The sequence below is a fragment of the Caloenas nicobarica genome, chromosome 15 (assembly GCF_036013445.1).
Source record: "Caloenas nicobarica isolate bCalNic1 chromosome 15, bCalNic1.hap1, whole genome shotgun sequence".
Taxonomy (NCBI): Eukaryota; Metazoa; Chordata; class Aves; order Columbiformes; family Columbidae; genus Caloenas; species Caloenas nicobarica.
The window spans coordinates 1,739,102-1,763,773 of NC_088259.1; the positions used below are offsets into that span (position 1 = coordinate 1,739,102).

At 49.7% G+C, this 24,672-nt stretch overlaps 2 protein-coding genes across 5 annotated transcripts in view; both read left to right on the forward strand.

Moving 5' to 3' along the window:
* Positions 1–7,368, forward strand: part of EPB41L1 (erythrocyte membrane protein band 4.1 like 1) — a 72,577-nt gene extending 65,209 nt beyond the window's left edge. For all 3 annotated transcript variants that reach the window (XM_065645940.1, XM_065645941.1, XM_065645942.1), the window contains 5 exons: positions 27–89; positions 1,008–1,103; positions 2,076–2,156; positions 3,089–3,205; positions 4,397–7,368. In XM_065645940.1, the coding sequence (XP_065502012.1) occupies positions 27–89; positions 1,008–1,103; positions 2,076–2,156; positions 3,089–3,205; positions 4,397–4,405 (366 nt within the window). In that variant the 3' untranslated portion in view covers positions 4,406–7,368. The remainder of the gene's footprint in view (positions 1–26; positions 90–1,007; positions 1,104–2,075; positions 2,157–3,088; positions 3,206–4,396) is intronic.
* Positions 7,369–8,183: 815 nt separating this feature from the next.
* On the forward strand, positions 8,184–17,903 carry AAR2 (AAR2 splicing factor). 2 transcript variants are annotated; one of them, XR_010607060.1, is made up of 4 exons: positions 8,184–8,947; positions 10,384–10,613; positions 13,608–15,460; positions 17,503–17,900. XR_010607060.1 is itself a non-coding variant. In XM_065645944.1 (3 exons), exons 1-3 carry the CDS (start codon positions 8,212–8,214, stop codon positions 13,773–13,775), a joined length of 1,134 nt encoding a protein of 377 aa, XP_065502016.1. In that variant the 5' UTR covers positions 8,184–8,211; the 3' UTR covers positions 13,776–17,903. The 2 variants fall into 2 exon arrangements, 1 of the variants encoding a protein (XP_065502016.1); XM_065645944.1 differs by having other exon boundaries at positions 13,608–17,903.
* Positions 17,904–24,672: the final 6,769 nt, after the last annotated feature.

Genomic DNA, 24,672 nt, shown 5'->3' on the forward strand with positions numbered 1-24,672 from the left:
AACATGCCTGTCTGCTGCTCTTTCAGGATCACAGCACCAAGGCTGGGAAAGGGGCTGTTCCCGCGACGGACCTTCGCTCCCTCTCGCCGGTGAGGGGGGGACGTGGCACCACCAGCCAGGCCAAGTGGTGGGGAGGGAGGGAGGCAGCCCTGTGGGGCTGGGGTTGGTCCTTTGTTCCCAGCACTGGCACCCTGGGCTGATGTGTTGGTACTGGGAAGAGCAGAAGGATGCTCAGGAGGTCGGGGAGCAAGGCCACAGAGGACCCACTGCCCATGGCCTTTCTCCTGTGGCCTTTCTCTTGCGCCAGATAAATGCCTTGAGCTGGAGGAGGAGAATTCCTAAAAAAATAGCCTAGTTCCTGGTGAAGTCTCATAGCAGGCTGAGATATCTTTAGGCCTGGGTGTCCTGCCTGGCCACCCAAGGCCACACACAAAGCCTCCAGACTTCCAGTGGAGGTGATGGCCATCAACAACCCTGCTCAGCAGCAGGTCTTCCTGAGTAGAGTGATTTCTTACTCAATTGCCTTGTTTCAATGGAGTCAAGCCTGGCCGAATGCCACGTGCTGCCCCAGGCTTGTCACTTCGTGCAGCTCAGAGAACATACCCAGCACTGTGTGGCTGGGCCACCAGCGCAGCCTGCCCGGCCCTTGCCATGCAAAGCAGGATGGACAGAACTAGAGGTGGCCTGAGAACTCTGCACTTAGGGTGGCCCTGAGGATGGATGAGGAAGAGCAAAACGCAGCCATGGAATCATCTCCCCACTGCAGAGGCCCTTTCTTGCAGCTCTGGACTTGGGGTAGCTGTGGAAACCTCTCCCTGGCTTCTCAAAAAAACCTTGGTCCAGTTGGAAGCACAGTGCAGTGTCCTTTTTTTTTCCCTTGCCGCTCTGTCCCCTCTTGTGCTTGGCTGAGTAGGTGCCCCCCAGTGGGAGGTCCCAGCTCTTCTGGAGGCAGCACTGGGGACTCCTCTGTGGTGGCCCCACTGATGCTGCTGCTCTCTATCTGGCAGATCACCAGCAGCTCTGCTGGGAAGGATGTGCTCACCAGCATATTCAGTGCCACTGCGGAAACCCTCTCCACTTCCACCACTACCCATGTTACCAAGGTAAGAGCATCTCCAAAGGGGACAGCTGGGGGGTTTCTGATGCAAGCCACTGGAATTTGAGGATGGGTGGATTTATATTGTGGTTGGTACAGCTCCTCTCCTCCTTACAAGCTTAAAAAGTGTATGCTGTCCTGTCAGGGATGGCAAGCCAGCACAACACCCCATGCCTTGCTCTGAGCACCCCATGCCCGGTTCAGCCCTGCTGTGCTGCCTGTCCCACCCAGCCAGGTGTGACCAGGGGGCTGCAGGCAAGGACAGCCAGGCATCGGGTGTTTGTCACCTGTGTACCACCCACGGGGACTGTGAACACAAGCTGTGCCCACCTCTACTCATTGGGAGGGCAGGGAGTCAGTGGGGTGAGAAGAAAGAGCAGTGTGCAGTGTCGCTGACCTGAAGCCAACTGCAGGGTGCAAGTGACTCCGAATTAGGCTGCCAGCAGCGTGCCTGTGAGTTCCTGCTCGTGCAACTGGGGTGAGTGTTCCCAGGTGTACCTAAGAGCCAGACCCCAGGTCCCCCTGGCCCAAGAAGCCCACGGCATCATGCGTCTCACCTTGTGTCAGCTGTGGGAGCTGTGTTAGTGTGGAGTGTATTTGGTTTATTAGAGCCAGAGTGGTCCAGGCAAGGAGGAGTGATGGTAGGAAAAGAAGAAGACAAAGATGCATTAGAGGACCTCACCCATGGCCATTTAATTCCCAAATTAAGTGCACATAAATGAAAGCAGAAGGCCAGTGAGTGAAGGACCTGAGCAGGAAGGAGGGATGCTCAGTACCTGCCACTCAGCCTTTTTCCTTTCCTCCCCACCTGTGGCCAGCTGTGTCTTGCCAGTTCTAACCATGCACTGAGTCAAGGGTAGTGGGAGATACACTAAATTACAGAGAGAGCTCCTAAGGTGGTGATCCCATGGGCAGAGCTACATCTTCTGGGAGCTCCTTGTCAGACAGCTGTGGGTGAGTGCTTTCCTTCTTGTTGTAGACTGTGAAAGGAGGTTTTTCCGAGACCCGAATAGAGAAGCGCATCATTATCACAGGAGATGAAGATGTGGACCAGGACCAGGTAGGAGCAGGACGCCCTGGCTTTGCCCAGCTCTGTCTGTGCATGCTGCTGGATCTGGCTCGTACCTGTTTACTCCTTCACTCCAGAAACTGACCCCAAGTTCCCAAACCTACCAGCTGTGTCTGGCAGTGCAGTGGCACCCATGTGAAGCCGCAGCCCAGCTCGCATCAGCACCTGCTGCAGCAGCGGAACAGTGATAAAAGTGAAACCTCAGCACAGAGCCCAGTGATGGGATCACCTTTTTATTTTCTTAAAACAAGTTTCCAGTTGCCCTTTCTCTGTTGAAATACTCCAAAGCTATCCAAGTTCTTCCTCTCTTTCCAGCACAGTCTCACTACAGGTTAACTCACTCCAAGTGATGGCGTTTTGCATCTGCCTCCGTGACAGAGGAACAGAAAGTGACAAATTTTCGATGAAATAACAGATTGACACAAGTCTCTAGGGCCACCAAGTCATTTTCCTGTGACCTAACCCTTTGGGATTTGTTGCTTAAGAAGAAAAAATAAAGAACTAGAGCATTTAAAAGGCTCTAAAATAATTTTAATATATTTTTAGAATTAGGATAATAAATTTAATTAGATTATTATTGTAGACTTTTCTAGGGTTTTGCTGCAGATAGAATTGCTGCTGTTCCTTTGCTCGGGTTTCAGTAGGGAACCTGGGACATAGTGCATCTCTATGGAAAAAAAAAAACTAGCAAGAGAAAGGCAGTGTATGAGGTATCCCAATGGTGTACAAATCCTGGATCAGTGGTGGGCTCCAGCCTCGTCTACCAGACTAATGTGGGTTCAGCTTTGAACCTCTGTATCCATTTCCTCCTGAAATACCACTCAGCTTCAGCTGCTTTCTCTCCACTGGTTCTGTCTGGCTGAAAGCAATGTACCAGATATCAGGGAAGCGACGATAAATGCTTTCATCCTTCTGGTTTCTAGGCACTGGCTTTAGCAATCAAAGAGGCAAAACTACAGCATCCCGACATGCTGGTAACCAAAGCTGTGGTATACAGAGAAACAGAACCTTCTCCAGAGGAAAGGGACAAGAAACCTCAGGTAGGTGGAGAAGGTACCAAGTATGATTTATACCTACTGTGTGAGAGGGTGGATATAGCTGGGGAAGAGTCTCTGATCCCCAGCAGCTACAGGTGCTGGTAGGTGTTGCTGCTCCTCAGCACTGAGCGGCAGGTCTTGGTCAGCAGTTCCCATGTGATGGTGGCTCTGGTCATGGCCATCTCATTCTGGTTAGAAAGCCAGTGCCATGCCACCTGCAGATGTCACCTTGCTGTCCCGCTCAGCAGAGGGGTCAGTCATTTGCATGTAGAGAAGAAAGGACTTGCTTGTCCCTCTGGGGCAGGGAGGGAAGGAGGTGATACCAGTTTTGTGGATGGGCTGAGAAACATGACTACAGGTTCTGCAGAGCCAGTCCAAAGTATCAGACCAGTGTCTGCAAAACAAGAGGTTTCTTTAGTTCCAGTCGGATCCCCAGGTTGTCTTTTTACACGCATGCAGGTGCAGGCAGCAGTATACGAGGTTTGCACCTCCCTGCAGATGTCCCAAAGCAGTCACAGCCCCAGACATTTTTCCTCAGGGCAAAGCTGGCTTGAGGAATCCTGCCCCACTCTGACCCCATTGCTCCCCCATCAACCGGGTTGCTGCAGCTCTGCCGTGGTGGCACAACCCAACGGAGCTCCGTGCAGGGCAGCTGAGGGGCAGGAGCACAGTGGAGAGAGCGGGAGCTTCTAAAGGCAGCTGCACTGCTGAAAAATGTATGAGGAGCTCTGGCACCAACCAGGCTGCAGCTGCATTTCAAGAGGCCTCTTTGGAAATGTGATGTTGTGTTTCTTTATCATATGAAGATTTTGATTGGCAGCTTTTAAGCTTGGAAAAGTGACCAGCTCTGTTGCAGCTCGGAAGGTCAGAGGAGGCTCTTGCATCTGCTTACTCTGACCTCCTATGGCACAGTACAAACAAGCAAGCCCAGACACTTCTGCATCACTTCGGGAGCCACCCTGTTTTCACTGAATGGGTTAAAGTGAGGGAGCACTGGTGTCTCCCCCATACACCAACACCAGCCCAGTAAATTAAGAGTTCCTGCTAATAACCAGAGGTCCTGGTAATTAAGTGCAAACTGTGGCCTCAAGTGTTTGCAAATTTACTGCCCAGTGCCCTCATACAAAGAGGAGCCCTTTTGTAGCCAAAGAAATCAGTCCCCCATGACTGGTCATTTCTATCTGCCTTGTACAGGAATCTTGACCAACATGTTCATGGAAGTCAGCATCTGCATTCACACCTGGAGAACAGCGGAGAAGGAGCCTTCATGCTGGATTTGTCAGCAAGACATAGACATCCTGGCTGCAATGTTCATGGCAAGAGACAAATTTTTTTTAAAAAAGGAATAGCAAATATATTATATATATATATACATACATATATATATATATATATAAAACAGGAAACAAAATGCATCCTTGCACTGCTGCTATATGCTGGAAATGAATAGCAAACAACACCACCAACATACAAAGCCAACCCTCTGCAGTTAAATTGAAGAATTTACTGGATTGGTGATAAAATAAGATTAAAAAAATCATAATAACAATAATATTGTTAGTAATACAATAAGCCACCATCTTGCATGTTACATTAAAGGATACACAATCGTGAGTTCATTTGTTGCACACTGAATGGAAAGGAAAACTGCTTTGCAACAAAGCAAGAAATAAGCAAACTGAAATAAAAAACCACAAGCAGAAGCAAAACCATTCCCCACCTCTGGAAAGAAGAGAGAAAAATATTGACTATATTACCTTAGAGTTATTTTCCGATTCACAAGTGTCATTTCGCCTTTCTCAGTCCATGCTGGTTCTTTTGCATCTTTTGGGGTTTTGTTAACTCTTCCCTGTCTGTTCCTTATCTTCTTCTCTGTGCATTTGTCCAACCTCTCGTTCTCTGAAGGTATTTAAGAATGGATTTCATTTCAGATAAAACAAATGATACGTATATGGTTTCTCATTTATAAAAAAGCAGCCTGTAGGGGTTTCATATGGATGTGCATTTAAGTTATGTATATTATTATATATAACAAGGGGGGAGGGAGGGAACAATACTGAAATAATTCAACAGTGCTGGTAAATATGAAGATGACATTTTTAAATTATTGACTCTTTGACTGTGGTTGGTGTATTTTGAGACGTGGGACTCTCAGTCCTGCAAGAGGAGAATGGGGAGGGTTTCAGCTGCTGTTGTTTGGGAGGGAAAGGGAGAGGGCGAGAGACGGGAGATGTCTCGCCGGCTGATCTGCAGTGTATGGGGGTTGTATTTGGAGGGCCAGTGGTGACTCGGAGGAGCAGGGAAGAAGGTTGAGGCTGTGGCTCCAGCAGCTGACATGAGAGTCATCTGTGAGCAAGGCGGCAGCAACAGGACTGCATTCATTGCTCCTCTTCAGCCCACTGAGCCGTGCCAGTGGTTGGGTGGATTTGCTTTGTTTCTGGATCCCAGTAATGAAGATACTTGAGCTTTGTAGTAGGGTCAAAGGCAGAGGGGTTCTTTCTGCCCTGCCTGCCCTGCAGCCCGGGGTGTGATGGCAAGGGCTGCCCAAGGCGCTGTGGGCTGGTGACAGTGGTGGCAGGGTGATGGCAGTTCCTTCAGGACCTGCCTGGAGATGGACAGTGGAGAGACTGTGCTGTCTCCATCCCCGCAGAGCGTCCCAGGCTGGATGAGAGAGCCCAGGCCCTCTGCGTAAGAAGGCGGGTGTCGAGGAGATGTCCGTGGAGCTGCCTCCCCCCAGCTCATCCCAGCTCAGCCTTTAGCCACAGGCTTCCTCTACAGCTGCCTTTGGAAGGGGATCATGGGCCAAGACCAGGGCCTTGTACACTGTGAACCAGGCAGTTAGGGTGGACTTGGAACCAAAATCAGAAAGGAAAGTAAACGGGTTTCCTTCTTGGAGTCATCTCTAGCTCTGCGGAAACAGAAGGGCCCATGATTCTGCACCATTTTGCCTTTAGTCTCCCGCCCCTCACACAAACCGTGCCCAGAAGTAGGTGCATTTTGCCAGGTCCTGCAGTACTCAGAGGATGTGAGCAGGAGAGCCCGCGCCGCAAGGATATTCTGGGCAGACCCTGCTCACCACCTTTGATGTCCTAGGAGAGAGCCTGCTCCCTGGCAGCCGCAGTTCACCAGTTGCTTGGTATTATGTCCCCGTGAAGTCTGTTCTCCTTCTGGCAGAGAGGTTTCTCCTGAAAGCGTGAAAGACACAAGCACAGGCTGCTTGGGAAGTGGACAGAGCTGCTGGCTAGTGCCAGTGCTGCCAAGTTGTGAGGGTCTCCCCAGCTTCCATCCAAGCACCTTCAGGTACCTTTAGAGACCAGACTCCCAACTGAAAAAAAGAGTTAAGGCAGTTGCAATGAGGCTACTTTTCTCTCTTTTTCTTTTTTTCAATAGACCCAAGCCAGCTGTAATCAGGAGTGGCACTTTCAGAGAGAGAGGCAGGGGGCGGGGGGGCAGAGGACTTGTGGTCTGCAGATGGTACTGCTGTTCATCAGCCACTGCATATTCAGATGAGCCCACCTGGCTTTGACACCTTTACAACCCACCAGAGGCTACTGTGAAACCAGATACTTGCTTTTGACATTGCGTACAGTTATGAAATCAAAGGTTACTGTTAAAATTAGTGGCCTTACAGAGTTAGACTTGACGTGTGCTTGGACTGAAATGAGTTACATTTGGAGTGAGCAGATCTGGCTCACTCATCTGGCTTCTGCAGCGTGTTTAATGGGTGGCAGTGTTTAAAAACTATTAAAAAAAGGAAAAAAAAAGAAAAAAGCTCACTCCTTTTTTGCCTGGCGAGGTGTGGGTTTCTGCTGCTCAGCAACAACTGAGGCTCCTGTGGGCTCAGCAGCCCCAGCCCGCCCATCACCTCGCTCTCTTTCAGATAGCTCATTGCTACTTGTTTTCTTCCAGCGGCCTTTCTGTCGAAAGGGGTGGGAGACACGAGTGCCTGTTTTTACCCGATCCCACAAATTCATTCCAAACCTGGCCTGCGATTGCATGAGTAACAATAACAGTAACAATATTTATTTTTATTCGAGAAGCACCTTACCAACCAACTGCAATGCTCTGTTGTTCCTTCGCTCACTCCTTTTCCCTTGTTCTCCCTCTCCCCCCTTCGGTCATACTCTTTTTCAGTGCTCGGTGATGTATGCGTGTGTGCTCACTGTTCTTGTAGTCAATAAAAGTGAAATAAATGTGTTTGATGCTAAATGAGCTTGGGGCCTCAGTGGACTCTTTCCTACCAAGAAGATGGAGAAGTGAAGGGGGGACTTTGCAACCAGGGTCTCTGCACGCGGAAATACTGGATTCTGCGCTGCCCAAAGCGAAGATGCCGCCAGGTCGGGTATTGTGGCTGGTGGAGCTGGGAGCGGCTTCGTGCAGCGGCGGCCGACCCTCGTGTGCCCGTGCGGGCCAGCGAAGGTGCTTGCGAGGATGCTCGAAACACAGGAGGAGGTGGCGGCTGCCCCGAGGACCCCGACTCTGTCCTCCTGGAAGGGAGGACGTGGTGCTGTGACGGCGGCTCTCCCGCCGCGGGGCCCTGTGTGTCTGTCTTGCTGTGAGGGTCTCCGTGTGTCGGTCCCACCATGGGGCTCCCAGTCCATCTGTCCTGCTGCAGGGCTCTCCGTCCCCGGCTGGGAGGGCCGGGCGCCCAGGGGAACGGCTGGGGAGAGGCCGTCTTTGGGGGACGTCGGGTCAGAGAGGAGCAGCCGCCAGCCACGGAGGGCCCCAGGAGGCCAAAGGGGAACAACCGCCGGGTTCGGGGTCTCGGGTCAGGGCACCCCAGCCCGCTGGGCGCCGTTGGCCTGCACCGAGGGCCGGGACACCCGCGGCGGGTCTGGGCGGGCCCGCAGTGCCGGCGGCTCCCCGGGCCGGGCGCGGGCGGGATGCGGCCGGAACCGCCGTGCCCGGCGCGGCCGTGCCACACGGGCCCTTTTCGGGCAGGACCGGGCGGGCCCGGCGGCGGCGCGGCGGTTCCGGGCGGTGAGGCGGGGCCCGGTAGCGGCCGGGCCATGGCGGGCCCGCGGCTGGAGCCCGAGCTGGCCAGGCAGCTCTTCTTCGAGGGCGCCGCGGTCGTGGTGCTGGGCGTGCCCGAGGGCAGCGAGTTCGGCATCGACTACAGCAGCTGGGCCGTGGGGCCCCGGTTCCGCGGCGTCAAGATGATCCCGCCGGGCGTCCACTTCCTGCACTGCAGCGCGGGGCGGGCGGGCGGCGGCCGCCGGGAGACGGGCCCGCGCACCGGGCTGTTCCTCGGCCTGCAGCGGCGGCAGGTGCGGGTGCTGCGCTGGGACGCCGCCAGCGAGGCGGTGCGGCTGGCGCCGCCGGCCCCGGGGGAGGCCGAGGCCCTCAGGGAGAACCTGCAGGAGATGGACCGCTTCCTCGGGCCCTACCCCTACGAGACCCTGAGGAAGTGGGTCTCGCTCACCAGCTTCATCAGCGAAGCGGTGATGGAGAAGCTGCAGCCGGAGAGCGGGCAGATCTGCGCCTTCTCGGAGGTGCTGCCGGTGGCGGCGGGGCGGCGCGGGGCGGCCCTGGGCGCCGAGTGCCGGAGCTACGCGGAGGGGCTGGCGCGGCTGCCCCGCATGGAGCCCAGAGCCGGCACCGAGATCAGGTTCACGGAGCTGCCGACGCAGATGTTCCCCGATGGTGCTACCCCGGAGGAGATAACCAGGCACAGCATGGACCTCAGCTACGCTCTGGAGAAGGTGATTCAGCAGCGCTACGCCAGCCAGCCTCTGGATCTGCTCGGTGAGTCCCGCGGCTTGCCTGGTGCTTGGGGTGCTTGGGGAGGGTAAAGTCGTTAATCTGCAGAACGAGAGCCCGGGGGTGAAACCCGGCCCTGTTCCCCGGCACCCTGAAGCACCCCTCTTAATCGCAGGACAGGAATTAGTGGAGTTTTTAGCAGCTCTTGGGCCTGTTTCAGTTGCACTGGTGTGAGGACGTGATGCTCGGTGTCCAGAGCTGCCACGTCTGCCCCTCTCGCTCCAGAGTGCTGCGCTCGGAGCCCAGGTTGCCTCAAATTAAGTCAAAAGCAGCAATCGTGTGCGGCCACTAACAGCATTTCGTGCAAATCGGGCCTGTCGTCTGGCACCACGCTGGCAATCTGCCTGCTAAGTGAACGTCTGAGAACAGAGGCTAGGGAGTCCTAGAAGCATTGAATGGGGCTGAGCATTTTAATTTTCAGATCATTGATCCCATTTTGGTGATGAGGTATCAGATCTCGCTGCAATCAGTTCCCAAGGCGGGAGCCGGTCCCCTCCCTGGCTGGAGCGGTGGCAGCTCAGCTCTGGGCAGCGCTTGGGGTTTGCCATCCACGGCAAGGGCTGTGGCTCCCCGTCACAGGGTCTTTTAGTACTTGCCAGCCTTTGTTGACAATTTCTGATATGAATATGTATAAAATCTGTGGCGGTCCTGCAGTGTGGTTTTGTTTTGTGGCAGGATGGAGGGCTTGGGAGCCCAGCTGAGCTGGAGCCTCAAGGCTGCTGAGGTTTGGAATAAGCATTTGGTTTTCCTGTCTTCCATTTATTTTGTATATTAACATTATACAATTTATTCTTTATCAAAATTATCAAAGACAACTCTAAGATATACAAAAAACAAATTACTTTAGGAAATGGTGATGCCATCATTCTGGCAAAATAGCTGATGCTCAACATCAAGTGAGATGATCCCTGGCTCTTAATTTGACGAGGAAGAAACATCTGTTAATGTGCTGCTCACCTCTCCCAGCGTTCCCACAGCCTTTGTGTTCAAGGGCAGCAGCATTTGCACTCCCGTGTGGCTTTGGAAACCCATGCACAGGTGGAGTGAGTGTTTGCAGAATAACAGCAATGTCTGACTTACTTCTTTGAGTGTCATTTTGAGAACACAGGTGACACGGGAAGTCCTTAGGTGTCTGTGTACTCTCATTGCCAGTGAAGTCACTCTCTAAAGATGTTACAGGTTACAGGTGGCCTTGCCTGGATTATGCTTCGCTTTTCCTCCAGCTGAAGAGCAGAACATTAGGAAATAGTGTTTGGAGTATTGATTGCTATTAGAATCACTGGATGGCAGATTGCTTATACAAAAGGCAAACCCAGAGTTTTATGCAATCATTTACAGAGTTTTTGAAAAGGCATGTACCTTGGATATGTTTTTAGTCTTATGTGTGTTTTGTTTTGTTTTCCTCTGCTGAATACACACAGCTGAGTTGCAGTTCGCTTTCATCTGCTTCCTGATCGGGAATGTGTATGATGCATTTGAGCACTGGAAAAGACTCTTAAACATCCTGTGCCGATCTGAAGATGCCATAGGGAAGTATCAAGACCTTTACATCAATCTCATTTCTGTGCTGTATCACCAGCTTAGTGAAATCCCAGCTGATTTTTTTGTGGACATTATTTCTCAGGATAACTTTTTAACCAGCACCTTACAGGTACGTTTGTGGCTATTTCTTGAAAAATGGGAGCAGGAGGAGAGTGCATACAGGACATCAGAGCAAATTCGGGGAGAAGCTGCAAAAGGAATTAAGCTACTGTTGAGCTGCATGGGAGATAGTGAGCCTGTCTAAGCCCACACATATTTTCTTAAACTTTTTCCCTGTGTTATTTACAAAGAAATGCCATTTGCTTGTCATCTCAGAGTTTGATCTGCTCAAGCTGTGCCTAGAAGAGTCTAAAGCAGTATAAAATTGAGTTAGGCTGTGTGCAGAGAGGCCAGCAAAGTGAGGCGACGAAAGGAAAGGCTAATGAAGATGGCTGCGACACAGAGTGGGGATGCTGTCTTTTTTATTATGTTTTCCTTGCAAATAGTGCTGAAAGTAGCCCGCGCCATTGGCATGCTTTTAGAGTTCTGGAGTGGCGCATCTAATGTGGCTGGACTGTACCAGCATACTTTTTCTAAAAATTGTTAAGGCTTTCGACTACATTAAGCTATGAGAGAGGCTGAGCAAGTGCAAGATGATGTCTGTCAGATTTTTTTTTTCCCAAATTCCATTAATTCTTAAAAAATAAAACCACAACACAAACAAAACTTCGGCATAAAAGGCTGCAGAGAAGTTGCACTGAAAACTTATAAAGCTTAGGACATTGATAGCATTTAAGAAACTTCTCCATTCCTGTTAGCCTTAAGCAAAGCTGAAGATTTTCTATAATCAAGTTCTTATTAAGAGGGCATTTATGGTTAGTCCAAAATGCAGAAAACACTGCTGCTACTGAGACTGTCATGGGCACACCTGCAATTCAGCGCTAGTAAAACCAGTTACTCCCACTGATTGTAACCATGCTAACAGCTCAGCAAACAGTCTAATCAAAACTTGGTTCAAAGAAAAAAAAAAAAGAAAAAAAAAAACCCAACACTAGATACACTGGTGAAAGTCAGCAATGGAAACTTAATCCCAGCAGATGCTTGATGCACATCACTAATGCCTTCTCCCGTCTCAGGGAGTACTTGCATTTCTGTACTTGGAGTTACAAGTTCCTGCTGCAGACTTGGGGAGGGGGAAGGTGGTTGATTTTAATTTGCTGGGTATAGTGTTACAGGAAACATTGCTTTAATCAAGTGACTTTTTTCACTTTTTTCGAATTTGGATTCATAGAAGTCTTGATTTTTTGTGTGTGTGTGTGTGTGGTTTTTTTTCCATCCCGTTACAGGATGGAAAACCTTCCTCTTTGCAGCACACTCCCAGAGCGGCACTTTGAACTGTCAGTTTACAGCAGTACAAAGAATGCCATTCTTTCCTTCTGAGGAGCATTTTGGAAACACCTGTCTTGCTGGTTATCTTTCCTTTTTGGATACCTGAGTCTTGTACGCCCTTGGGTTTCATCAGTCTGTGTTTTTCACTTAAGCAGTAGAAGCTGATGCCTTTAGGTGGCTGTGCTGGCTTCAGTGATCACTGTTAAGCCCTAGCAGGAGCCACCACATTCCTAGTAACAAAGAACAAATTTGCCTTATGGTTGAACGGAGCCTTTCCTTGCTAGAAGTTCTCTGTTTCTCTGCTCCTGTGGGATTTCCCTGATGTGCTAAAATAGTGCCAGGGAACCTCTGGGCTTTGCCTTCCCCAGTCACGTTGTGCACATAGCCATCAGTGAACAGTCTGAACTCCATGTGGGCAGGTGCATCAGAAGAAGTGCAAAATAGTGTGGGAGGGGTGTATTAATGTGAGTTAGCTTTTGCTCAGCTTTGAATACAGCAACTTTATTTTTGGAGTTTGTTCTAAGGCCAGACAATTACAGCATAACCTCCACTGAATATGCAGCCCTAACAGTGTTTAAAAAAAAAAAATGAAATAACTAATTTAATGTGCAATTCATTGAGGAAAAGTGGGAAGTATAATCTTTAAATCTTTTTGTTCTTAATAGCAGCCTTGCTGTGTAAGGGAGTTCTGTTATAAAGAGGCAGTTTCACAGTAGAATGAACAAGGGAAAGACAAATGATCATAAACAAAGCAATGAACTTTGCTGCTCATGTCAGTGTTTTATCCAGCTGTCAGTAGATCTCTCCCAAACAACAACCTGCTTTTTCCCCAAACGGCTTTTCCTTTACTTCCATCCTGCAATTATTTTTCTTTGGCTTTGAAATACAAGTGTTTTTCCTATGAAAATGAATTCTGGATTGCAAGTTCAGAAGAGGAGCAGAAGCAGGCTGATGAGAGATGGGCTCTAAGGCTAAATGCCCTGTTTAATCATATACAGGTGCTTTAGGTCTCACAATGCGAACAGAAGCTGTGAATTTGTGAAAAGATAATAGATTTGTGTGTGTTTGGATGATGGAGGAGCCGCCCTTAGAGGTTAGTCCAGATTTCAGTGCCCTGTGCTCAAGGGAATGGCTGTGCTGGGGATGACTGGACTTTTTCCAAAGAGCTCCCATTCTTTACTTCAAGGTCATTTTATTAAGTTTCCTCTATACCCTAAGGTGTTGGTGATACCATATTACAAAAATAGTTTGGGGAATATCCTGGTCCATCCAACCATGAAAACGATGGGTATAATTACCTGTTGGCCTTTTTAACACATGCTGCAAAATCGGCTATGTTGCAAATGAAAACTGATAGTCCTCTTTGTCTTTTTCCTTCTGCTCAGGCATTTTTCTTTGCTCACACTTTAGAGTAGTTCAGAATTCCATAGTACGTATTTAATTACATATACACTCCTGCTTGAAACAAGGTTATTACCTTAGTGCAAGTATTTCTAACACTGACTCGGTGGTGTGAGGGCAGGGTGTCTGTCTTGACTCTGGGATGAGAGGAGGAGGGAAGGCTTTGTTTAGGTAGCCCCAAAGCTGGAGCTGGTTTTCGGGGTGGTAGATCCCTTACTGGTGGCCTAGCCTGAAACTTTTCCTGACGCACCCTGTTGATGACATCTTTATAGGAAAGAGATGCAGAGCTTGGGCCATGGCTGGGTTCTTACTGACCTCTACTCTGTTCTTCTAGGTATTTTTTTCCTGCACATGCAGTGCTGCTGTTGATGGGACCCTAAGGAAAAAGGCTGAAAAATTCAAGGCTCACCTAACAAAGAAATTTAAATGGGACTTTGAGGCAGAGCCCGATGACTGCGCTCCTGTAGTGGTGGAACTTCCCGAGGGCGTGCAGGTGGATTAAACAAAATGCTTACTTGGAAAGAAAAAGCTTTTTAAAATAACTCTTTCTCCGCATCATCCCCAACCTTGCCAGCTTCCTAGAGTCTGTTTCTGAAGCTGACTCCTCTTTCTGCTGTAGAAGCAGATGTGGAAAACTGAGGAAGATTCCTAACTTTGCGAGGAGACCAGAATTATTGGAGGAGTTCGAGCATTGTGCACGGCTACTTTGGACACCCGTTTTTTTTCCCTAGCTCTTCTGCAGGTTCTTCTCATTCTGTACTCAGCTGACCTCTACATCCCTGGTCCCTTCCGTCCTCCTGGGCTGGAAGTGACACCCTGTTTGGAGAGTATCTGTGGCTTTACACTTGAAGCCTTTGCTGCTCTGATTTGATACCCCGTGAGCAAGGAGTATGAGCCCACGTGACTGGTCGTTGCACCTTTGACAGCCTGAACCCAGGCTGTGAGCTGAGCCTTTCTGCTCTTCCAAGGCTTGCGTAATGCAAAGGATGTAACCACAACTCTTTCAAAACTGTATTGGATATTTATGCTGCTTACTGTGATTTACTGCAATGATCTCAAAGCCACAGAAAATTCCTCCCATTTCATACTCCTAATACTGAGGTATCTTATTCCTCCCATTCTGTTAAAGCCTTTTGTATTTACTGCTGACACTCTGTTTAGCCTGATACAAAAGGAAGTTTTACAGTTTGGTAACAAGAAATAGAGTTATCGGACAGTGGTCACCCAGGTCTTGAAGAAGATGCTGTCCTGACAGAGATAGAAGATAGAAGCATGAGATAGAAGATCAGACTTCACATGAACTGGATCATCTGCTTTGTTATAATTTGAAATCTTATGTATTTTCAGTTCTTTCTCCCCATTTCCCACAGGTCGGCTGTAAGAAAAGTTGTGGTGCTTGTTCAGAGCTGCACAGGGACTTAGTCCGACCACTTGCTGCTGTTCGACTGCTTCAGGAATTTGTCTGTATGCACGTCCAACAAGTTAACACTGTTTGTTTGACTTTTATAGTTCAAAATAAATCTCAAGAGAGCCTTTCGGACAGAAAACATCTGTATGGATAGGTTTTTTTAGTTATTTAGCCAAAGCTGATAGCACAGTGACGCTGGCCTCTCTTTCTCATTGGGATGACCCGTGTCCCCAGAAGTAACATCACAAGGTTATCTGTGACATCCAAGGACAACTCATAGTAAAATGATACATGGCATGGCACAAAGTGCAGCGTGTTCTGGGAAGGAGGTACATGGCAAGGTGTTTCCAGATAATCAGGAACTTACTGTGGGAACTGGCTGTCAGAAGCCCTTGTCTGCAGCTCGGTGCTGTTTCCTCCCTTTCCTCAAGGGCTCTGCACTCCGTTGCTCTGGTGTCTCTGTTTGTCCATTTTGAATACACTGTATTGACTACAGGCCCTTTTGGGAGGTTACTCCAATGTGGCAAGTGTTTTATTCTGTGCTTCCTTGTCCTTAACACCCATGTGATGTTTCGTACTGTACTTTGACTGCTCTCCTCTTGTCCTCTTGCTCTTTGTTTGTACCCCCAGGCAGTGCTGTCTTTGCAGTTGCCAGTTGGACACGTCACTTGTAATGAATGGTCCCAGCTTTGATGAAAGATGCCTTTTCAATCTGTTGGCTCTTTACACCAACCTGATGACTGGTTCTGTTGCTTTGGAGCAGAACACCAACCACTGATGTAAGTAGCGAAGGTAGCACGGAGCCTGGGGACCTGCATGTCTGGAAGAGGGACGAGCGCTGTGTGGCTGCAGACCAGGCTGGCCAGGCAGTGTTGGTGCTGTGCAGGCTGTCCTGGCAATGCTCCCACTTGTTTGATGGATAGGTTAATTTGAATGTCTCTTTGTTAAATTCAAAAACAATAACTGAAAATTAACTTCTGAAGTGCATAAGAGTCAGGTGCCCATAATGGGCTACACTTTTAGCAACTGAGAAAAGAGAATATAATTGTACTTCCATTGTGCTTTTTTTCTTTTTGTGAGGTTATAATAGGGAGAGATAATCTCTCTTATTAGACCCACAAAATAGGCAGGGAAGAAGACGGCCTTTGGGGACACAGTGTCTTTGTTAGATGTGAAACAGAAGCAGCAAACTTCTAGCTAAATACAGGTTGGGGTGTGCAGAATTCAACTCCATTATATGCATCAATTGCACACTTTGAGGGAAAAGGGAGCCTGTCACATATGAAGCAATATATGTTGGATGTTTGCAAGAGAAGGCTTATAAATTTTGGGAGGGAGAAGAGTGCTGTTATTGCCATTGAAGTCATCAGGAAGGAGGGTGTGAAAGGAAAGCAGTAACATGTAATAGAAGGAATATTTTCTTGTCCTTATATAGCCTTAGGCCAGCTATGGCTATGATGACACTACCACTGCTTTCAGCTAAGATGAATATAACGATCTGAAAGCAAAAGAGAGATTGCGTGTGTGTAAATACGCATTACTGCAAGCTAATGAAGTGTAATATGTGATGTGTTTGCAACACTGATTCAGCAGTGAATTAAGGTCAGGACAAGCAGCTTTTGCTGCGTTGTGAAGTGGCACTGAAGCATGAGATACATCGGCCTCCTGTTTATGTGGAGAGTTGTCCAGCTGCCAGAGTTGTGCAAGTGAGGCAAATTGGCATCATTCCTGTGCTGCGAAACGCTCTTACTGCTCTCACTGCAAATTGTGTGGGAGCATGGGCCCTGCCCAGCCCCGGTGAGGTGATCGCTTGTGGATCAGCAGTGGCGTGAGCAGACCACTGGATATGCCTGGAGATGCACAGCACACTGTATGTACATTGCAAAGCCCAGTGTGAGTGTATTCAACCATGAGAGCTGCTATTCCTTTTTTTTTTTTTTTTTTTTTCCCACTTTCCCATAGGCTCCATAATGTTAGCCAAGCCAGAGTTTTGAGACTGTGATATTTATCCTGTATGCAGCCTCCGTGTTGTCCTGCATGGCACCAAAGAGAGTTGCTTTTTGTTTCATCAGCCTTGCAAATTCAAAGATGTGGAACGTGCTGCCTGAGGCTGTAGAAAGCTGCCTTCTTATCCCGGTGTTGTAGTACATCCTTTTTTTTACTGGGGAGAGAAACGGCACATCTTGATCTGCCAGTTCATGCAGTTTCCTTTGTGATTCCCATCACCTCCTCCCCAGCTGCCAAAAAAGTAGACAGACCACTTCAATTGCTGCTGGTGACTTCATGTCACTGAACATCCAGAGTGTAGTTTAGCAGCTCAAATTGGTTTTGTGTGCCAGCTCTCTCAGCAGTGCTTTAACTCCTGTGATGGCAGCGCTTGCAGAGCTTGAACAGCACCAACGTTGTACACTGTCAGATGCTACCCAGACATGTAGAGATGTTCTTCTTGCCCTCTAAATGCAAACTAAAGACAAATTGGAGTAGGTGGGGAAGCTGTAGAAAGTGATCAGTGACTCTATGTAGCTTGTTAGTGCTGTGATTTTAAATCTGAAGTGAGCTGAGGGTTAATTATTATTTGAACCACCTTGGCGCTTTCACTTTTACTGCTTAACGGTAAGTTGAATTTTTGATTATTTGCTCATTATTTTCTTATGGTAACCCTAGCCTTTCTATGTGCATCTTGTTTCAGTTCAAGTCTTTTTCTATTTTTATTAGGCTTTTCTAGTGTTTTTTTGGTATTGTACTGTTGCAGAATAAGTTTAATCAAACTAACTTTTTAATTGTATTACATTGTGTTAGCCGTATTGTTCTGTTTGAACAGATGAGTGGCCAAACTTAGCATGAGTGGCCAGGCCTGCTGGAATTCCAGGCTGTGTGTCATGAACTTATCTTAACCTGGTTGCTTGGTGATGTGGCGAGTGGGGCTTGAAGACAGTACCAGGAGACAGAAAGGCAACTCCGTCAGCAGAGGCTGCAAACCATCAAGATAAGGACAGCAAAAAAGCTGCCTGGAAGATGGAGAGAGTCCAATAAGACACGAGAAAGCCCCAGACCCAGAGTTACCACTGGACCAAAATGTACATGGATTGCGCTTGAAGAGTGAGTGCAGAAACTGAGAGTTTTAAAGCTCAAACTTTTTTGTCTCTGGGTCCCTCCTCTTGAGAGGCACACAGTCCAGACTGTTTCTTTGCTGTATCTTTCAATTTGTTTTTTATTTTATCTTCTGATTAAATTATTTGTTTAAGCACAGGTGTCTGAGACTATGCTGTGGGAAACCTAGGGTCAAGAACATTTCTTTAACAGTACCCTTATTTTTCTAATCCAGAAATAACAAGCAGTAGACATGCATTTGTGCCTCTAACAACTAACAGGAATGAGAGATATTTCAGGGTCTCTTAGGCATATACCACCTTTGTTTAGAGGAGCATTTATTTCTCCTACTGCTTTGACAGCTCGACATAGATTATGCCAGCTGCTGCAGACAGAGCAGCTGGCACTGAACTGGACTATGGAAAAAGATGAAATGGAACATCTTGATCCATTTCTCTGAAAAAGGAAATTATCTTCCCCTGGTATTGCTGTTCATTGTCCAATGAAGCTATGACAGTGGCTTATTCTGCAGCTCTGTTACTATAAAAGGGATGTGCTGTGAATGGTCATTCCTTCCCAATGTGCTCAGCTATTTCATAGCTATTTCTGCTCCCCCTCCGAGAACGTGCCCCTCCTGTCCCGCTGCGGGGTGAGCAGGGCTGGGCTGTGGCCGTGCAGGAGCCTGGCCCACGGGGGTGGGCGTTGTACAGACCACCAGTGAAGCTGGAGCAGGGGTGGGAGGATGCTCCGTAAAGCATGGGCTGTGCTGGAGCCTACAATTAATGCACAAGAGGCATCGACTCTGCAGGGGCCTCATTAAGAGAGCGTTGATGAGCTGCAAGCAGCCTTACTACAAATAAAGTCCAAATGAGTTAATCAATAGGAGGAAAAATCCATATATGCAAACTATCGGAGCTGCTGCTCTGGATGTGTTGGTCCAACTTGCTGCCCCGCCTGCCCTGATGGGTCTGTTCCAGCTTGCTTGGGGAGGCTTTGTGTTTTCATGAGGAAGGGGCTGCTGTCAGGGCGCAGCAGAAATGGACCCTTTCCTGGGGTCCAGAAATGTCCCTGGCCAAGGAAGTGCCAGGTCTGCACCTTGCCTGCTTCCAGCAGAGCTGAGCTCCTGCTCCAGCGGCACTGGTCCACATCAGCTTGAGGGGCCCAACAGATCTGAAACAAGAAGGCTGTGCTCATGCTCATTGTGCCATGGTTGCAAACCAAGGCAGCCCCTGCCAGGTCTCAGCTTTGTGCAGGCAAGAAGTGAGAGGGAGCAGGGAACGAGAGGGTCATCTTCTCATCTCCTGCAGCCATCGGCAGGGCTGTGGAGTGGCCTGGCTGGCAGGTGGTGACTCCCTGTCCTGCGTGAGACCAAATGGGATACTTAGCTGAAGTGCAGAGAAGTTTCCCAGACTCCAAACCGCTGAAGCCGTTAACACTTGAAGGTTTTCCCCCTCTGTGAGGAAGTTTGCAGCTCAGTCACTATCTCACAGATGCCACACAAGGACCTGGTAGGAAGACGGTGCCAACAACCAGGAGTGTTCCTGCAGTGTCCCTTTGCTGTTTACTTGTTGTCTCTTTGCCTGTAAAAATTATGTCTCTTCCCACCATAATCATTAAATAGTTCAGGACGTAACTGGTATTTGTAAAGGACGAGTGGTGAGAAGTGCAGGCGCTGGGCAGGGAGCGGGAGGTGGCGGCGGCTGGAGCTGCTTGAACCCCTGCGCTGGGGTCAGTGTTTGCCTGGGGCATGTGCAGAACTCAGCAGATGGGGAGCTGGTTTTATCCTGTGCTGCAGGTTTCAGCAGTGTTGTTCGGTTTGGTTTGGTGTTGGCTTTTGTTTGTTTGTCGTTTTGGTTTTGTTTTTTTTTTAGCCAAAGGCAGGTTTCGCCACATTTATTTCAGAAATGGATTTTTAGGAGCAGAAGTTGCTTCTCCCCCCAGCTCTGATCGCTGTGACTGAATTCATTGGGATGAGAGGGCAGCATAAAGATAATTAGTATGATTTTTATACATTGCAATAAATTTAAACCCTAATGGAGATGGCAAGTTTCAGATCTACACGTATTTCTAAAATAAATTTTAAAAAAGTAAATGGCCATTGGTTTATATTCAAAAATCCCTTATTTCTCCCTCTGCTGGGGAGCAGCTGGAAGTGTGAGGAAGAGCAGGTGGCATCCGGGAAGGCTTCACGCAGGCTGCTGAGGTTTGGAAACGAGGGACATCAAGGATATTATTGTTGAAGAAGATACGTTTGGAAAAGATATTGCCTCTCACCGTTGAAGCAGGCAAGGTTTCGTGCTTGTCTTGGAGGTAGCAGAAGTTTCATGAAACAAGTGCTGTTTCTTTCAACTGGACAATATTTGTGATTCTCCTTGCACTTGAACAAGCAAAGAGATGGCCATGTCTGTTGGGAAAAGATCTCCAAGGGACATGAATTTCCTTGAGAATCTGACCCATTTTTTATGAAGCTATCTGTTCAAACAGTGGGAGTTCCTGTTAATTGTGTTTCAGGAGCCTATGCTGGGTACCCCAAGCAAATTCTGTAACTGGAAGGTTAGCAGTGAAAATTGCTCATAACTTCAGTGAACTGGTAAGAGCCTTGTTAGTTAATGTTCCTGAAGCAGTCCTGTTAATGATGTGAGTTTTCACAGCTTCCTCCCAAAAATGTCTTGTGTTCTGGGGGGAGGGGGCACTTGCCCTGCCTTTTCTGTGGAGATTCCCATGATGACAGCATCACTGGCAGGAGCACAGGTTACATCACGTGTTTTAAAACAAACTTTGCAGTTAAAATTTGTTTGGCTCGAGAAAGTCGCTCCTTTGCAGAGAAGGGGGTTTCAGTGAAGAAGAAGGGCCTCTGGGTGGCTCCATCTTCACAGGTTTGGCAGTGGATACTGTAGTTTCTGCATGTGTGCTATAGGAACAACTTTATTTTCCTGATCCATTCTTTTGTTTGTAAGTACTCAGCGGCTAATGCAGCTGGCTGGAGACAGTCCTACTCCAGTCAATCCAAGGAATTGTTCATAGTGGGTGGTTGTCCCTGGGAGCGGTGCCTCATCGCTGCAGCCCGGAGATGTGTCCTCAGTCTGTACTGGACGTCCCAGCTGGGAGGGTGATGGCCCCGCAGTCACGTGTTGGTTGGAAAGGGTCTGGCTGCCCCACACCAGTAGCGCCTACTCCACAGAGCAACAAAACAGGCTTTGTACCATGTAGTTCTGCAATAACCTGCACTTCATGGATGGTTGTTCCCATCAAGCAGAGGTCAACCATTCCCAGTAACGCAAATTGTCCTTTTAATAAGGTTTGCTGCAGGATTTTATGTAGTTACACAAATAAGTATTCACCCAATGCTGCTTGTGCCTTCTCTGCTTAAGTCCTTGTGCCCTTCACGCTGCTGTGAGCTGCTCAGACAAGTTAAAAGGTGGGCGACCCCAACCCAGGGGTGTGCTGAGGGGACCCTGAGCCGGGCCCCCGTTGGCAGATGGTTCTGCAGAGAGGGCTGTGGCATGTGGGTCCAGAGCAGGGCCGAGCCGTGGGGTGTAGCCCTGCCCCTGCCGCAGGACACGCCTGACCACACCTGGGAGATCCACAAATCTGGCTGAAGTGAACTCCTGGCATCTGGGCAGGAGGCGATGGAGCAGGGAGGAGCTGCCAGACCTTGCAGCAACTGACGATTCAGGCAGGAGAAGTGCTGGGTGGCCTCGTGGGCTCACTTCTTCCATTTGTGCCAAGCATGGCCTCTTGTCTGGTGGTATTTTTGTTTTGTTTTTCAAGCAGCCACTTCAAGATTTAAAAAGCATCACTTGAGAGTCCGCTGATCGTTGCTATGAGCTTTGCAGACTTCTGAGAGACCTTCCATGTGCAGTTCAGCAGGGACCTGTTGAACACATTACCAGCTGTGGGGTGTGGTCACTCTGGGCCTTTTAATGACTTTATTTCATTACCAAGACTTCACTGAGGAGGGCTGTGCATGTCCATTGTTGCTGGAAGTTTGCACTGCCCAAGTGTGTTCATTTAATGGACTTATTTTCTCAACAAGACCAATGACCAGTGTGATCTAATATTGCCTCTGGGGCTCTCATTCAGATTATTACTCAGCAGAAGGAGGCAGGTCAAGAGGTCTCCTGCATTAGCAGGAAGATGTTCCACCTTCTTTATTATCCACCATTCCCTGCAAAGATTATTTTAAATTCCCAAAGAAGATGTTGCCTTTGACTTACATTTTTTTCTCCCTCTTCCTTTACTTCTTCAGTGACAAAACATTTATTGCTGCTTCAAAAGACCAGACGATTTCTTTTGTCGTGTCGGGGTCCTAGTCCAATTCTAATGTGATTTAACTCCATCGGCCTTCCCGTGCTTCAGTACTGAAACAGATTTTGTCTTATACCAGCAGTAAAGCAATTTTTTTCTATGTTCCTCTCAGATCACCACTCAGTAAAACCAACTTTTGGCTGGCTTTACTAGTGCCACCGGGTAGAGCCCCTCAGAGCTGCCTGACCAGCTTGTGTACATGAAGTTGTAGATGCGTGGATACACACAGAGCTGAGCTACCCGTGTGAGCATCGCACAGCTGAAGTTCCCGAGCAGCTGGGTGGGCTTGGGCTCAGCTTCCAACCTCCGGTTGCTGCCGATGCTTCTCAAAACCTTCCCTCTACCTCTTCTCACACGGCGGGTGATGGATGGGAGGGCTGGAGTCCGTGTTGTTTCTGCTCTTGCAGTGCGGGCTGGGAGGTGCTGCGGGGAGGCGTGTCCAGGAGGGGGCTCCCAGCCTGCGCTCAGCCCTTGCTCCTCTGGATGCTCCCCGAACGTGCTCAGTGTGCCCCGGCGCAGGGCGGGTGTGAAGTGGCCGAGAGAGGGTGAATTTCCACGGGGAGCGGGGAGGAGAGGGCGGGTAACACGGCCAGGACAGCTGACCCAAAATCGGCCGAAGGGGGCCAGCTCTGAAGGGGCCGCCCGGGGGCCGTGTGTGTGGCGGTGCTGTTGTGGTCGGGGCGCTGCCGGGGGCGGTTCCGCGCGGGCTGCGCTCGGGACCCCCCCGGCGGCTGCGGAGGCGGCACCGGGACCCCCGCGGCGGCTGCGGAGGCGGCACCGGGACCCCCCCGGCGGCTGCGGAGGCGGCACCGGGACCCCCCCGGCGGCTGCGGAGGCGGCACCGGCAGCCCCGTGCTGGGGCTGCGCTGTGTGTCCGTCATTCTTTCGGTATCATTGGTGTTACTGTTTGTTCGGGGTTTTTTTTGCTGTTCCGTTAAACTGTTCTTAGCCCAACCCATGAGTTTTGCCAAGCCATGAGTTTTGCCTTTTGTTTCCCGATTCTCACCCGATTCACCAGGGGCGGGGGAGGGCTGAGCAGCGGCATGTGGTTTTAGCTGCCGGCTGGGGGGGGCTGGGGCTACACTGTGACAAGTGCCCCATGGAGCAAGTGAGACCGAGGCCTGGGATGTCCTGAGGATGTCTTGGTAATCGAAGCGGTGTTGCAAGGCAATGAGGTTAGTTTGGCTGTGAGCAGAGGGTTGCTGCGTCCAGCTTGGCTGCTGGAACAGGGCCTGTACAGCTTTGACCGTGGTGTCCAGGTCGAAGGCTTGTGTCCGTGAAATTAAGACCGCAGCATCTATGCATGTTCTGCGGTTAGCGGAAGTGAGGGAAGAGCATAAGAATGGCATCTCCTGCTCAGCTGCTCCCTGACAACTGCTGTTCACCATAGTCCTGTGTCTGTGCTCTGGATTTCAAAGCTGTTTCTCCTCCTCCCCACACCACTGACTTTCCCCTTTGCTACTTATCCTGACCACTCCTGATTCTACTGTGAATTAATGGGAAAAGGCAGTGGAGGAGAGCTCTGCATGCCTTTCCAGCCTCCCTGACCTGGATGCTTCCCAAAGGGAATGGGGCTGAGAGCCCGAGGCAGCAGCAGCAGGGCAGCCCTTCCTCTGGCTGTGAGCTGGCCCCTGCTTGACGTGGAGACTGTCCAGACCTGTAACGCCAGACGAGACAGGAACCTGCCCTGCATGACTGGACAGCTGATGTGTAAGCGGGATGGTGGGGCTGATCCTACAATGACAGAGCATACGGCAGAAGAGCTCTTTGCCCCGAAGAACCAACAGAGTCAAAGGCAGGAATGGAAGCTGTGCCTGAGCTGGTTCACCGGTGATGAGGGCACCAATTAGATCTGGCAAGACGTGGCTCATAGGAGGTGTGAAGAAGATGTGGAGATGCTAAGCAGCCTGCTGGTTGGATGAGGTGCTTGGGGCTGAGGAGTAGACGGGCCACGGGCTGGGCTGAGACAGTGCTGGAAATATCCTGCTCCCCTCCAGCTTTGGAGTCCCTGTGTGGCACCAGCAGCCCTGCTGAGTCTGAGAAAACACAGGGTGGGATTTCCATGAGGGCACCGTGCTGGTTGAACCCCTGTGGGTTTAGGGGAGAGAGCGGTGGTTGGCTCTGAAGATCTTCCTCGGTGTGGATGGTGGCCTGTGTCGTCAGGAGACAAGTCAGTAGTGGGTTTTAGGAGATCGAAACATCAATGCTTGATTGGATTTGGCAGCAAGAGACTAAGAACACAGTTTTGGGAGACATTTGAATAAGATGAGGGGTGCTGCAGGTAGGATGGATAGCTGACCATGTGATTTGGGGGAAGCGAGATGGGTTGTGTCTGGTACAATGAGAAACAACAAAATCCGACAGAGCTGGAGGGCTGGGGAGATGAGACAGAAGAAGAAGTTCTGTGCCCCGCTCCCCCCTTGCAGCTCTTCCCCCCTGTGATGTGCTGGGTCCAGGGGCCAAGCAGTGAAGAACTCAGCAGCTCAACCTCATGGCCACGAGTGGTCTGCTGCTCGGCCGGCGCGCGGCTGTGTGGGCTGCCAGCCCGCTCGCTGTGGAGCAGGGTGGGCAGGGGGCGGCACAGCCCCCCGAT